The sequence below is a fragment of the Nanorana parkeri genome, unplaced genomic scaffold, assembly GCF_000935625.1.
Source record: "Nanorana parkeri isolate BGI_ZX_2015 unplaced genomic scaffold, ASM93562v1 scaffold712, whole genome shotgun sequence".
Classification (NCBI taxonomy): Eukaryota; Metazoa; Chordata; class Amphibia; order Anura; family Dicroglossidae; genus Nanorana; species Nanorana parkeri.
The window spans coordinates 136,599-151,856 of record NW_017306980.1 but is presented as its reverse complement, the minus strand read 5'-3'; the positions used below and the strand labels follow the sequence as shown (position 1 = coordinate 151,856).

The following is a 15,258-nucleotide window of genomic DNA, read 5'->3' as shown; positions in this document are numbered from 1 at the left end:
TTATCTTCACACAGAAACCAGCCTAAAGCTTGCACAGACCTACATATGGGATTTCAGTTGGTCTCGTCTTACATACCTTCACAGGAGAGTCCATGGGAGGTGACCCCAGAGAGGGCTTCACGGCACACATTGCAGTATGTGGGTCGAGCATGGGAGCAGGCATACCAGTTGTGCATTCCGGAGAAGTGGTCCACACTGTACTGGGCAGACTGGAAACATTAAAAATAAAAAAACATAAAACTGTAGATCATGCAGGTAAAGAAGAGTGCACACACAGGCACAGCAGGTCTGACTACTGCTTAGAGCACTTCTGCCTATCAGCGATTGTTATGCAAATGACAGGAGAAGTAACACTACCCTAAACTTAAGAGGTGAAACTATTTCCGGATTGCTCTTCTGCACAAGTAAAAAAAAAAAGAAAAAAAGTTGAACGTGCAGAATGAACTTGCAAATATCTTACATAACTTGCAATTATAACAAATCTGACAGCTTAGTCGCCAATTATACCCCAAATAACCTATAAATAGAAAGTAGCATGTCTGAATTCCTAAGAGAGAGAAATACTGCTCTGTCATTTTACCTGCAGAGCCCCAACCCCTCCCAATCTACTATGAATACCATGTGCATTGGCCCCTCCCAGGTCAATGACCCAGTATCACCTGCAATTTTCTTTCAAGCAGGAAACACCAATGTTTGCCAACCTGATCAGATTTTTTTGTCACTGGCTGTATAAAGGTTACTACCTCAAAGAGCTCACGGTTCTGTGCAGATTTGAGGGCCGCCATCCATTCCTCCATATCCTTCCTATTCTCCGCACTAAGGATCAGTTTGCGAAAGGGAGTGAACACCTGTAAAGAGAAGACGTGGGGATGAAATATAATTTAAGAGAAAAAACAGACTGAAGTCCGCTAAAAAAACAACAAGCACAACAGAGGGAGGAGGTGTGAGCAAATTCATTGGCAGGAGCTATTTGCTAAAGGCATGGAAGCCTAGAGTGCATGGTGGCACTGGAAAGACAAACAAGGGCTTGTCTATAAACCTCCAAAGTAAGGGAGAACTTACAAGCTCACGTTTGGAACACTAGGAAATTCAATAGCATAACTGACAAGGCACCCTGCTAAAATGAACGATGAAGTAGGAAAGTTCATACACAGTCTGAGCACCCTGAGCCTTTAGCATTGTCCAGCAGTACCATCGACAAGGCCAGCTAGCTTATTCATGTTTATGTGACTGTGAGGGGAACAGAGAGGGAGATAAGTGGTGCTGCTAGCAGCCCTTTTCTTAGGGTGGAATACAATCAGTCAGGAGCAGTTTTCTAATCACATCCCCGCACGTTAAAATTTCTTGAAGCCCAGGAAGATCATGTTCTGCATTCCTCCAGAAATAGAGTCATTACACCATTACTGCAACACTTCCTTGGATTATGTCATCGGGCCATTGTGTACTCCCATACAGCCCAGCAAGGGACTGCTGACAATAGTGCCTGCTGCAGGGTTAAGGGTTAAGGCAGTCTGATAGCAGGGGAAAACTCATTGCAGGAATTTGTAGATCCACAAGGGTTCACATTGCTCTCTATACCAGCCTTTCTCAACCAGGGTGCCATGCCACAGTGGTGTACCTCAGGGCTGCCTCAAAACGTTGTGGTTGTGGGACTGTGATGTGAAGCAGGGAATGAAGACTGATGTGATGGGGGCTCCTGATGTAATATGAAAGTGGGGCTTCAGATGTCAAAGGGGGGCTTCTGATGTGAATGGGGCTACTAATGCAAAGGGTAACTCTGATGTGAAAGGAGGGCACTTCAATGTGAAAACCACTTGTTTGTGTGTTTTTGCATTGTAAAATCGATGACATTTTAGAATGGGATGCCGTGACAAAAAAAGGTTGAGAAACACTGCTCTATACGATGTCATGTGGTGAGTTGGAGGTAAAGAAATCTTTACCTTTTAAAGTGAACCTGTGTTCAGACTTTACATATTCACATATTCTGAACAAGAAATAAAAGCACTTTGAAGAAGTCTCTCATTCACTGAAGAGGGCCTTCTTCAAAACTCATTTCCTCTTTTCTTTTAAAGAGCAAAACAATTGGCAGCCTGCCAGCCCTCTAATGACCCGGTGGCTAATATGCGCATTTCTGCCTTACTCGGCCTTAGTCATAGCTAGTTGTGTTCTAACACCAACCCTACTAAAATAGGACGCCAGTGAGCTGGGTCCACCAACAATTTTTACTGTTACTGCAACACTGAGGCTGATCATGTGTTTATTGCAGCTGAACCATTCACTAAGCACTCGGGAGGAGGAAAACCTAAAAGGAACATGTCAAGTGTTACTGCAGGTAAGGCTTCACAGTGAAATGTTCTAAAATCCTTGGAATATAAACTAAAGTGAATGGAAACCTTAACAATGAACTACTATTATTGCCTTTTGGTCTGTTAAGTAGACCATTGGAATAATTTTGCTATACTTCTTTTGAGCTGAAAGTCACATTTCCTGTATTATCTCAAATAGGCTATTTAGTCCTCCAAGTTCTTACCTTGGACTGCAGAATAATTAGCTTTTAAGTTGTAGTAAGCTGACAGTAGTAGTTGTTGAGTAGCTTTGCATTGCACTTGGTGATGTAAGGCGTGGATGCAGCTGCTCGGCCATGGAAACCCATTCCATGAAGCTCTCTAACCAATGTTTTTGTGCCAATCTGAAGGCCACACGAAGTTTGGAGGTCTGTAGCTATTGACTCTGCAGACAGTTGCGCTTCAGCATGCGCTGACCCCGCTCTGTCATTTTACGTGGCCTACCACTTCATGGCTGAGTTGCTGTTGTTCCCAGTTGCTTCCACTTTGTTATAATACCACTAACAGGTGACCGTGGAATATTTAGTAGCAAGGAAATTTCACGGATGGAGTTATTGCACAGGTGGCAACATATCACGGTACCACGCTTGAAATCACTGAGCTCCTGAGAGCGGCCCATTCTATTACAAATGTTTGTAGAAGCGTCTGCATGTCTAGGTGCTTGATTTTATACACCTGTGGCCATGGAGGTGATTGGAACACCTGAATCCAATGATTTGGAGGGGTGTCCCAATACTTTTGGCAATATAGTGTATATACTTTAAAGTACTTTAAACCCAGTCACTAAAATCTCATATATTCTTTAAATAAGGGTTTATTAAAGGAGAACTATGAGGTGAGTGCTTTTCACTCACCTCATAGTTCTCCTTTAATAAACCCTTATTTAAAGAATATATGAGATTTTAGGGACTGGGTTTAAAGTACTTTAAACCCAGTCCCTAAAATCTCATATATTCTTTAAATAAGGGTTTATTAAAGGAGAACTATGAGGTGAGTGCTTTTCCCTCACCTCATAGTTCTCCTTTAATAAACCCTTATTTAAAGAATATATGAGATTTTAGGGACTGGGTTTAAAGTACTTTAAACCCAGTCCCTAAAATCTCATATATTCTTTAAATAAGGGTTTATTAAAGGAGAACTATGAGGTGAGTGCTTTTCCCTCACCTCATAGTTCTCCTTTAACCCTTGCAGTGGGGCTACCCCCACACTGCAAGGGTTAAGTACTCATTTTTGTCTAGGTTCAAAAATAAGAAAGGTTATACTCAAGCAAAGCGTGGAGCCGGCTGGCTGTCACAGCGCTCCCACCAGCCTGTCTCCTCCACTGCAGCATTGTAATGTTCCTCAGCATCCTCACGTCTACAAACTGTGTATAGAATGTGATCATTTATGGGACTTTAGATCGTTACAGATGACTGCACCTGGACAAAAACGAGCAGTTAACCCTTGCAGTGTGGGTGCAGCCCCACTACAAGGGTTAATACAATGTTTCCTAGAGTTCTTCTTTAACTTGTTTTTTCCAAAGTAATTTTTAATCCTTTTAATTCTGCAGCTTTCATGATAAAATGAAGACCCTTGTTTAGGCATTTCCTCTGATGAGGTCACAATAATCTGTCTTCTGACTGCTCATCTGTGTTGTCACCCTGTCTGATACGCTTCTGGTGGAGACTACAAGTGGCCATGTCAATGCTTATGTTCCACTGTTGTTAACCATCAGGGAGCCCCTCGAACAATTACATGCAGAAATGGTTATAAGAAACACTTGAGATGCAAAAAAAAGATAAAAAGGTTGAAAAGCAGCAAAATGTTTTCACGTTTAGAATTACATCTACTGTTGAGCTCTTCTACACAAAGTAGTAAAGACAATTTACAGAGGAAACAGTGAACGTAAAGAAAAACTGTGGAATTGTAAACACTTGAAAAGAGAGCCAGCTTCTTTTATTCAAACAGAACAAACACTACTTCTCCAAACACAGAGCAGAGTGCGGAGCTAAAAATAAAAGAAGAAAACCACAGAGTATTTACAAGAAGCATTTCCTAATCCTTGACTGACACCATGGGAACCTTGTGCGTTACAAGGAACTGTATCCCAGCAGCTGTCATTTTATAGAATAGAAGTTTGAGAATAGTACATAATAGTCTGAATTGTTCTACTTTCACTCTTTTGTGTATCTGTAAAGCCCAGGTCATGTGCCACTTGTGTATGCAACTCTCGACCTTAGACCAATTAGAAAAAGAACCATTTACCTATACCAGGGGTGCCAAAAATGTTTGTGTTGAGATCTACTTTTCAAATGACGAGCTACGTGAGATCTACCAAAGGAAAAAAAACCTCCCTCACTCTCTCTCTCTTGCCTGTCTCTCCTCTCTCTCCTGGCTGTCTCTCCTTGCTCATCCTCCTGGCTGTCTCTCCTCTCTCTCCTGGCTGTCATTCCTCATTTTCTCTCTGGGCAGTCTCTCCTTGCTCTCTCCCCTGGTTGCCTCTCCTCTCTCTCTCTTTCTTGGCTGTCACTCCCCTCTCTCTCCTGTCTGTCTCTCCCCTCTCTCTCCTGTCTGTCTCTCCCCTCTCTCTCCTGCCTGTCTCTCCTCACGATCTCTCCCCTGGCTCACCTTGCTGTATTTTGCAAACAGTGCAGTGTAACAGGCTGTGTAAAGCAACATTCTTTGATGTAATACATAGCACTTCAACCACCAGTATCCACCAGAAAGGTGTCAGGGAGCTTGGCTCAGCAGACGCAGGCTAATAGGTAATCATGTGTTCCCTGCTAAAAAAAATATACCAAAATGGAATAAAGGGGCCACCATTCACACCCTTCAGGATCTACCAGCATCAGCTTTGAGAGCTACTGGTAGATCACGATCTACCTAATGGGAACCCCTGACCTATACTCTCTGGACACGTTTTTGTAGCTAGTTCTCTATCTATGTACACAACATTTCATCTATGCCCATAGATCTCAGCTTGTGTATTAAGCATTTATGTGGTACTGTGTCAAAAGCTTTTGCAAAATCCATGTACACTACATCCACCGGCCCCCCTCCATCCAGATCTCTAGTAGGTTGGTCTGACAAGAACGGTCCTTCCTAAATCCATGTTGATTATCACTTATACCGTTGGCAGGAACAAAATCCACTAAATAGCCCTTTATCATTTGCATACTATTGTTGCAAAATGTATAGTTTGCATACTATTGATTTTAGACTGACTGGTCTGTAGTTCCTCGATTGGCATTTTGAACCTTTTTTGAATATTAGTTTCTTGAATATTAGTACTACCGTTGCCTTATGCTAATCACTTGAAACCCTTCCAGTCAATATGGAGTCCTTGAAAATGAGGAATAATCGTCTCGCTATAACCTGGATAAGCTCTTTAAGTACCCTAGGGTGCAGATTATCTGGTCTTAAAGATTTACTCACATTAAGTTTTAGTCTTTGCTGAACCCCAGCTACCGTCAAACACTGCGGTATATTACGAACTAAGCTACTCACATTTTTTTTTTTTTTATTATTCTTTATTTATACAGGCACACCAACATAGTACAGAAGTGTGAAACAGTAGGGCCTCATGGACCGGCATATTGAAACATATACAGAAATCCAGCTTATGCATCACACAGCCGCGCCCGGCGTGGTCAGTCCCTTCCACTCATACATAGTGCAATAAAACCATCGATCTGTACTAGAGGTCAGCATGCATTTCCACTTTTCTTTTTTTTTAAACTAACCATGAAACCTAACTTGAACCCCGAGCCAGGGGATACCATCCCTCACCTTGAGCAGATAGCCCCCCCATATGCTCGGGTTCAGCTACAGGATAGTTACAACAAGGAAGAGAGATAAAGAAAGAGAACACAAAGACAAAACAAGACGACAACAAAAGAGGGGGAGACGACAGATCCCAGTACCCGTGCCCTGGGTGTGAACGCCGCACTACACTCAGCGTGCATCACACCGGACGAATGTGTTATTATGAAAGGTGTTCCCGCTGCCGAAGTGCTACTCCAGGTCGGCTCGAGGGAAATCCACCGACTCCCGGAACTGATACCAGGCCGCCCAGGAGCAAGCGAACTTATGCTGGGTTTTGCGCATCGAGGCTGTAAGATCCTCCATCAGTCTGATCTCCTCCACTCTCCGCACCCACATCTCCACCGAGGGAGTTCTGGATTGTCTCCATAACACCGGAATGCATGCACTAGCCGCGTTCAATAGGTGTATCAACAGCAAGCGTTTATACGTTTTACGTGAGAGTGGTGCCAGGTGGAGGAGATAGCTACTCACATTTTTATTATATCCAATAAACACGCCTTTTCTTGAGTGTATACGGAGGAGAAAAATGAATTTAATACCTCAGTCTTCTTCCTGTCATTTGTGATAAATCTTCTCTGCTCATCAATTATCGGGCCTACCTGCTTCTTTGTTACCTTTTTACTGTTTATATATTGGAAGAATGTTTTTGAGTTCATCTTTTCCGGACTGTGGCGATATGTTTTTTCGTAATCTATTTTAGCTGCCCGGAGTGCACTTTTATATCTCTTATTGCATTCCTCGTAGTTCTGAAATGCCATTGCAGTCCACTCCATCTTATATTTTCTAAATGCCAGCTTCCTCATTGATATGTTGTTTCGCCGTTTCATTTAGCCATGCAGGTTTTGCTCTCGATCTTTTATTTTTGTTGCCCAATGGTACGCACTTGCTATTGGCATTGTGCAATGTATTTTTAAAACCATCCCACTTCTCATCAGTGTTCATTGATAGAAACAATTTGTCCCATTTAGTGGAATACAATAGATGATGCAGCTTCTCAAAATTTACTGTTGATGTTTCCCAGCTTTTGATTTGACCTTCAGCAAAGTCAGGATCACGTGATACAGCCTTGCTATCATCATATAGGCTTCACCACCAGGAGCCTTGGGTCTGCCTCTCCTATGCTGTCATTGGGGATTCCAATCGAGTGCCTATCTACAGATCTAATTTTTGCCCTTTCGTAAGGTATGTCCAATACATTTACGCTCTCGGATCTCTGTTGCAACCGGTTTTTGGTGGCACCGGCAGACAAGCTCTATATTAGAGATCCAATTTTGTCGCCACCAGGCATGATTGATGTATCACAGGCAGCGGTTTAAAAAAAAAACCTGGAGTTTTTCTCTAAATAAGACATCCATTTTCTTGGATTTGTCCAGCTCTGGGCTAAAATTAATTTCATATGTTCTCAAAGCTTGAAATATCAACACAGGCAGCTGAATGAAAGTTTCACATTTACCACTATTTCCTGTTACACGTTACAAAAATAGTTTGATTAAATTCTAAACGTCGGTGGCTTGAGAAAATATAAATCAAGTGTATAGCAGACAGAAATGCGTGGAGCATCTTTCCACACCTCCTGCACAGGAAGTATCGTTAACCAGTATGGATACATGGAACCATACATGGAAACACTACAAAGCAGTACAAAAAGAAGAAATCATAATTGTTTTCTAAGCATACTGTATAATGAAAGAGGACAAAATACAACTGTGTCTATTATTTATACAGATCCTTTTTGCACTTAGAATTTTAGCAGGTTTAGGCTGGCCATACCGTTGCTTTGTAAATGGACCCTATTGATAAACAGTCCCTTGTGCTACATAGTTGTTGGCAGATTTAAACAGGGCAACGTGTCAGAGTATATTAAAAGCCAACCCCCTGACACCATGCACCCTGCCACTACATTCCTCCATTGGAGCCAGAAGTCAAACCCACAAACCAGTTTAAGTTCTGTGTCAGATGCGGAAGGAGCTTATTCAGTGAGGTCCTCCTCACGTGATGATAGGGCCCGGAGATTAGCAGCTCAGGTTGAGAACTGCATCCTGGGAAGAGTCTCTATGCATCCCCATACTTTGAAGGACTCTAGGTATTTTACAAGGGCAGAAGAGGGAGTGGCAGAGGAGTCTGAAGAAGATAAGTCAGCCGAAGGTTGGGCCTTCAAGAGACGCTTACCATACTTTATTTTTGATTGAATTGTGGGACAAAAGCAAAGTAAGGAAATGAATGGCAAATGCAGCAACAAATCCAAGTGTGCAGTACTCCGCAGATTCCAATTCAAGATCGAAATGCTGTATTCCAGTTCATGAGAAATTCTTTCCAAATGCATGGCAGAGGTAAAACACAAAAGCATGTGTATTTGAACCCTTAAAGAGGGCATGGATTCTTAAAGCAGTGCTCAAAAAAGGCAGGCATTAAACAAAGGACTAGTCACCAGTATTGCCAGTGATCTCCCTGCTGCTGATCTTTCCCCGTTACTCACTTACTATGCCTTGTTTTGCACTCAGCATGGAGGCGCCATCGTGGTGGTGGCAGGGCCTTTGCTTCCTGCTGTTAGAGCCTCCAGCAAGGACAACAGTGAGCAGCAAAGTAACAGTAAGTGGTAACAGAACGGGCTGGAAGTAGACAACATTTTTTTTATATTGCCAGGCCCAGGACTGTGTATTAGCTTCTTTCCCATTTCAAGTAAAAAGATGTAAATTGGCACTTAGTCATTTCAGCAGCTCCTCAATCTAAAACTATATTGTACCTTTAAGTTTAAACCGGTCTTCTTTACAGCTAACTGCTGATTCCTAAGTTAGCCCAAACATACATTTTATATTTGTTAAACCTTGGTCTTGGAACAGGTTCTAATTGCTTATTACAATACAGATGAAACATAAAAGCAAGCATTCAAAAAGAGCCCTAATGGCAGACCTACAAAAAAATCTGCCAAGTTGACATTCCCACCTCTATGACTCTGTAACAATCAATCTCATTCATTATAAAGATGATTATCAGTTAAGTGTAATTAAAGGCTATGTGTCACAGCTCTGCAGCAAGAACAACTTTTATAGTCACAGGCATGCAGAGAATGTCTGCTCTACATGTGAAGGTCGTGCTATTAACCCACTTCCTGACCTATCAAGCACTGCTCTGTCAACCATATATGCCAATTCTTCTAGAAGGTGTGGACTGAAAAACAAACCACAGTAATAAAACCACTCCTTCGTTGAGAAGACTTCTGCCACGGTTCAGCCGACAAAAACCACAGAGGCTAAAAATAACTTAGCTTAACTTTTGTTATAGAACATCATCACAACGCGAGGAAACCAAGCTAAATAAATCTATACAATTACCTCAGAAAGTATTCTAAAGAAAACTGCAGTGGGTTTACAGAAACAAATAACCACACAAAAATATTTCGAACAATCAAGAAACATGCCATGAGTATCTGTATTAAAAGTTGGACCACTGTACACATGTGAACACATAAACAGGTTCAGGAGCAGTGTTCACCTTCCTTCAACATGTGTTGAAGTCTCTTCTTCTGCATGTTAAATGCAATCCTCACTTTTTCAGTACAACTTTCTGTAATAATACAAACGCTTTCATGTATGTTGGAGGTGGGTCATGCAAAAAGAAGGCATTTCTTTCTTATTTCATGTATTTATATAACCATGTCATGTGACAACAGCACTAGTAGAGTACACAGATCTAGTCACACCAGTTCCTTCATGCTAAGAAGAAAGCATTACATAAACACCATCACTGTGCCAGTCAAAAATGTCTTCTGGGCTAGTTGACATGCCAGAAATGTGTCAATATTGTGGTGACATATACCCTCCTTCATGAAGCTCTCAAGGCTTCATTTTTCAGTGCCGACTGCCATGTAACTTTGATGGCATTCATTATTATGTAAAATCCAGGTAATTTACTAAATATATTTAAACAGAAGGTGTGCAGGAGAGAAACATGCAGCTAACTTGCTATTTTTATAGTATAATCTGTCGCCTCCTATGTCTCCTTCAGTCTAAAACTATGCCTCGAACTTTCCTTGGAGTCCATTGAGGGACACAGGAACAGTAGAAAATCATATACAACTGGGTTTTACTGCTGCCTTCAGTAGGTTTGGACACAAGCAGAATAGGCATTAAGCCAGCCCACTGTATAATACTGCCTCTGCTTCATCATGCATCAGGTTTGTAAACAAGCAATATTTGGAGGGGCAGAACCAGTGTCCCCCAATCTCCATTGGGGGAAACTGGTCCCGCCCCTCCAAATGTATGCTGGTATGCCATTCACATGGCATTCCTGACAATAGATGGAGTCTAGGAGCAAAGGAATTTCTAAATATCACTCCAAATCTCCAGGCAGCATTGCCTTAGGTCTCACACTGCAGATATACAGCTATGAGGCTGTATACACAGCAGAGTCTAGGCACACTCACACACCAGGAAGTGCACTGATATTTTGTAGGAAGAATTTCAGAAAAAAATTACATTTTCAAGATACAGCTCAAGCACAATGGACACTTCTAAACTTTAACCAGTTACCGTCTGGAGCAATTTCTTGCTTTTTGCACACACATGGTCAAATCTGAATTTTTGGCTAGAAAACAGCTTCAGACCCCCAAACAATTATATATTTTCTGAAAACACGGGCCCCGTAGAATAAATAAAATGCTAGTTGCAATTTTTTATGTTGCACAGTATATCTTTATACATTGTATCATATACATTTTGTATTAAATTGCATCACATTGTATCATATTATATACATTACAGGCTTTTGGTTTTGATTGCGTCTGTGCACATTTTTAAAGGGACAAATCTTAAAGGGACCCCTCCCCATTCAGAGACGGGGAAAGACAAGTGGCAGAAAACCACAACAACAGAACACATTTTCTTTTAGTTTTCTATTTTGTTGTCTGTAATGTGAAAACACCCTACAGATGCTTGTGTACTGAAACATTTGAACATCACATTGACAGCGGTAAGAATTAATGAAAGAATATTACATTTTAAATGCAGTTAGTGGGAGCAAACACCATGCAGAGTGAATTGGTGGTCAGTGACAAGCATCTGCTCACTTATCACACAGGTACCACATGTGGAGTTCTATATAAAGCTTGATACATACGGTGAAACTGTTGTTTAGGTTCTTGGTGCTTGACTCAGCAACACTGGCGTCTGTTATGTCAACCTCTTCGAATATGATAGACTGCAAAACAAAAAGGCACAAGACAAGTGTTACATCAACGGTACAAATCTAATAGGATGGCCTATAAGAAACAACTCGTAAAAGGTGTATAGAAATAGTTTGACAGAAGGGTCATTTATAGAAATAAGAACACTGACAAGTTGCTGTACTGTACACTGATTGTAGCATCTAACGTACATATGCTGTCACTCACGCAGCTGGGTGGATCCAGACAGTATTGTAGGGATCTGTACCGGCTGCAGCGTCTCAGTATATACTGAGCTTTGGGTGATGGGAGGACGCTAGTTTGTGTCCTCCCGTTACCCTTAGGAGAACTATGGGGAAAAGCCCTAACCCCATAGTTCTCCTTTAAGCTGACCATGATAGTATAATTTACATTACTTACACAGCCATACAACATAGTGTAAAAACATTTAACCTGAAAATAATGATGTAAAAGCGCTGAGCATTTCACATGGCTGCCAGAATACCAAACTATTAATATAGGTTTCCTGGTAAGCTGGTTATGTGACCTGTGATGCCAGTAATCTCGCTACGGCCCATAACTGATTTATCTTTTTTATAGTTTCACAAGACTTCAGAGACAGGGAGGACAACAGGAAACCTGGCTATAACCTTTCTCTATAAAGTACTAACAATACTGTCCAATAGGGAGCATTGGGGTATTATAAAGAGTTGTCAGTTTATTTTCATGAAATACAGCTTCAACTTTTTTTATCCTTTGTTGCATCACAGTGCTGTTAATCTTCTGCTGCCTCTTCAAAGCCACTTCCTGTCTACATGCATGTACTCCAGCAACTTCTGCACATCATTTGTAAGGCTGGGTTCACACCTGGGCGTACTATAGGCGCATTTTTTCAGCTTGTTTTTTAGTTCAGTGAAACGCGCGTTCGACGCTCGTTTGTATACCTCCCTGGCGGTATGATTTTTTTTCTTCCTTTATTTTATCTATCTTTTTTTCTGGTTTTTATTTTTCTTTCAAACTTCCCGCCGCTTCCGCCCCCCTGCGACACGGACACTCGCAAGGGCCAGGAGACACAGCGGGGATCACGGACAAGGTAAGACCTACGCTGTATTCCCGAGTGTGGCTCGGGGTTTACCACTTTGTTAGCCTCGAGCCGCACTCGGGAATACCAATGGATACGCGCGGAAATACGTCCCAAAGAAGCTCCTGTACTTGTTTGGGCGTAGGGCGCTTTTCAGCGCGCTTTCCATGCCCATAGGAAATTATGGGATTTCACTTGCTGAGCGTTTTTCAGCGCTTCGATCAGCGCTGAAAAACGCCCAGGTGTGAACCCGGCCTTAGAATGGGATTACCAATTGTGGAAAAGGTCTGCGCATTGTGCATTGGCATGATTGCTTGTAGTCCCCACTGGGAGAGTACATCACATGGGTGACAATGCGGGCAGCACAATGGCGTAGTGGTTAGCGTTTCTTACAGCACAGGGGGTCCCTGGTTCAAATCCCAGCCAGGTCACTGTCTACAAGGAGTTTGCATGTTCTCCATGTGACATGCTGGCAGGTTAATTGGCTCCTGTCTAAATTGGCCCTGTATGTAAGCTCCTTGAGGGCAGGGACTGATTTAAATGTGCACTGTGTAAAGCACTGCGTAAATTGTCAGCACTATATAAATACCAATAATAATAAGATCTCAACTGCTAGACGGGACAGAGCATTGTCCCACCATAATAAGTGTCTAGAAAAGGACCTTCACAGCGGATCACAAGGTATTCTTTTTAATGAAAGCTGAAGAAGATTTAAAAAATATAAAAAAAATAAGTTTTAAATGAAATGATGCAAAAACCATCCGTACCAATATTCAAAGAAATTAAATAATATCAGACAGAAAGTTGTAATACCTAGAAAAATGGGCAGTTGTGGATGCCACAAAGTTCCATTATACATGATGATCACAATGATGCCAAGAGAGTTTCCAAAATCCAGGCTGTTGGTCTACACAATGAGCAGCCACTGCTATCAATACTTTCGGGTGTTTTTTTTTAATGGAGTGGCTCCAGGTACTAAAACCCAAAAGGTTCGGGCTGACTTAAGCTGGCCCTGCTGGCTCTCAAAACACCTGAACAATGAGTGCATCCAATCAGATTGTTCAGGTATTATGAGACTAGGAAGATACTGAAACTTGGCCCGGTGGGAGATTCCTCCATCCACACAGTTTAGCATAGATGGTGGAATCTGATGCATTTTTTCCATCTGACCACAGAAAATCTGCAGAAAATCTATAGGTGTATGGCCAGCTTTACTTGCTCACCCACACCCAGTATCGGTAATGACCTTACTTATTGTTGCTATCCTGCACTATGAATCCCAATATCCACGCTTTATATATGTCTCCACACAGATATTGTAATATAAACACACTACAGACTCAAGTTTGTTCACAAACATTCTTTATTGGGATCTATTTACAATGACAATAATTCATAAAATCATACTGATCCATAAAAAGTATATTTTGAGGGCACTTTCACATTTCACACAATTACTCTTGCATATTTTTGTTACTATTTGTATACTGGATATATATGTAAAAAAAAAAAAAAAAAAAAAGTAATAAAAAATGTAAGAAGCATCAAAAAAATTAAAGAAAACATTATTTTAAAGTCCCCGCCCCCCACATACACACGCACCTACGTGTGGAAAACGAAGATTGCGCCTATTGTGCCGCACATATTAAATATCGCCACAGACGTCGGAGTGAGAGCAATAATTTTAGATCCATTAATCACTGATGATACTAAATCGATGAGCAGTAAAAGCGGTTTAATCGTCGCCTATGGGTGTTTTTTGCGATTTTGCGGGCACAAGCAATTTTAAGGCTTGACATGTTTGGTGTCCATTTACCCGACGTGACCCCGAATTTTATGTTTTACTAAAAATATGGGTAAGAATAAATGTTTTATAATGTAGGGAAACTTTTTTTTTGTTTTGTTTTTTACATTAACGGTACTTTTTTCATTATATAGTAAAAAAATATATATATAACACCCCCCCAGTGGTGATTATATACCTCCAAAAGAAAGCTCTACCTGTCCCCAAAAATGTTTACTTGTGATCCTAGTTCATTTTATTACTTCATTGCTGTGCTGTATGTGTATAGGCCAATGCCTTGGAGTTTGGTTCACACTTGTGGGCACACTGGCCAGCTGGGAAGATTTTAGAAGAAAGGTTCGATGTCAATTGGCAGGCTGCACAGTGATGTTCCCTTTACATGTAAGTATAACCTATTTAAAAATTGATAGGGCAGAACAAGTTTCTTGGGCAAACTCACCGGCCCAAGTGACTTCGTCGGCTAACGAAGGGAAGGGGAGAGGAGTTTGTAACATCAACGTCACCGCACTCCTCCCCCCTTCCCTTCGTTAGCTGACGGAGCCACTTGGGGAAGGGGGGAGGAGTCCGGTGACATCGATGTCCGTGACGTTACCGGATCTCCGACGGGACTCCCGGCAGCCGGCGGAGAGGTGACTATTTTCATTAGCGATCAAAAAATGTTTAATCGATCAAAAAGATTAATCGAGAAATTAATCGTTAATTTCCACAGCCCTAATATGTATGTACCGTATGTATATATATGTTTCCAATGTTTCCATCGGACCATCTCCAAGGCACCCCAGGACACCTAAGAGTGAGTCACTTTGTATTCTGGTCATCCTAAGTGTGAAACAGTATTGTTACATTTTATGATTGTTTGATTGTGCCCAAACAGTAGTAGCGCTCTTAACCACTTCAAGACCAGGTGTTTAGACCCCCTTCCTGGCCAGGCCATTTTTCAGTATTCAGCGCTGCGATACTTTGACTGACGTTTATTCCGTCATGCAAAGCTGTACTGAAATTAATTTTATACCATTTTTTGGGGACAGATAGAGCTTTCTTTTGGTGGTATTTAATCACCACT

The 15,258-nt window shown here is 41.6% G+C and overlaps 1 protein-coding gene across 1 annotated transcript in view; it reads right to left on the bottom strand.

The window, feature by feature from the left end:
• Positions 1–15,258, bottom strand: part of DGKD (diacylglycerol kinase delta) — a 97,208-nt gene that overhangs the window by 47,380 nt on the left and 34,570 nt on the right. Inside the window, exons 3-5 of the mRNA XM_018563950.1 lie at positions 11,265–11,345; positions 744–848; positions 77–209 (exon numbers count right to left, since the gene is read on the bottom strand). Of these exons, the coding sequence (XP_018419452.1) occupies positions 77–209; positions 744–848; positions 11,265–11,345 (319 nt within the window). The remainder of the gene's footprint in view (positions 1–76; positions 210–743; positions 849–11,264; positions 11,346–15,258) is intronic.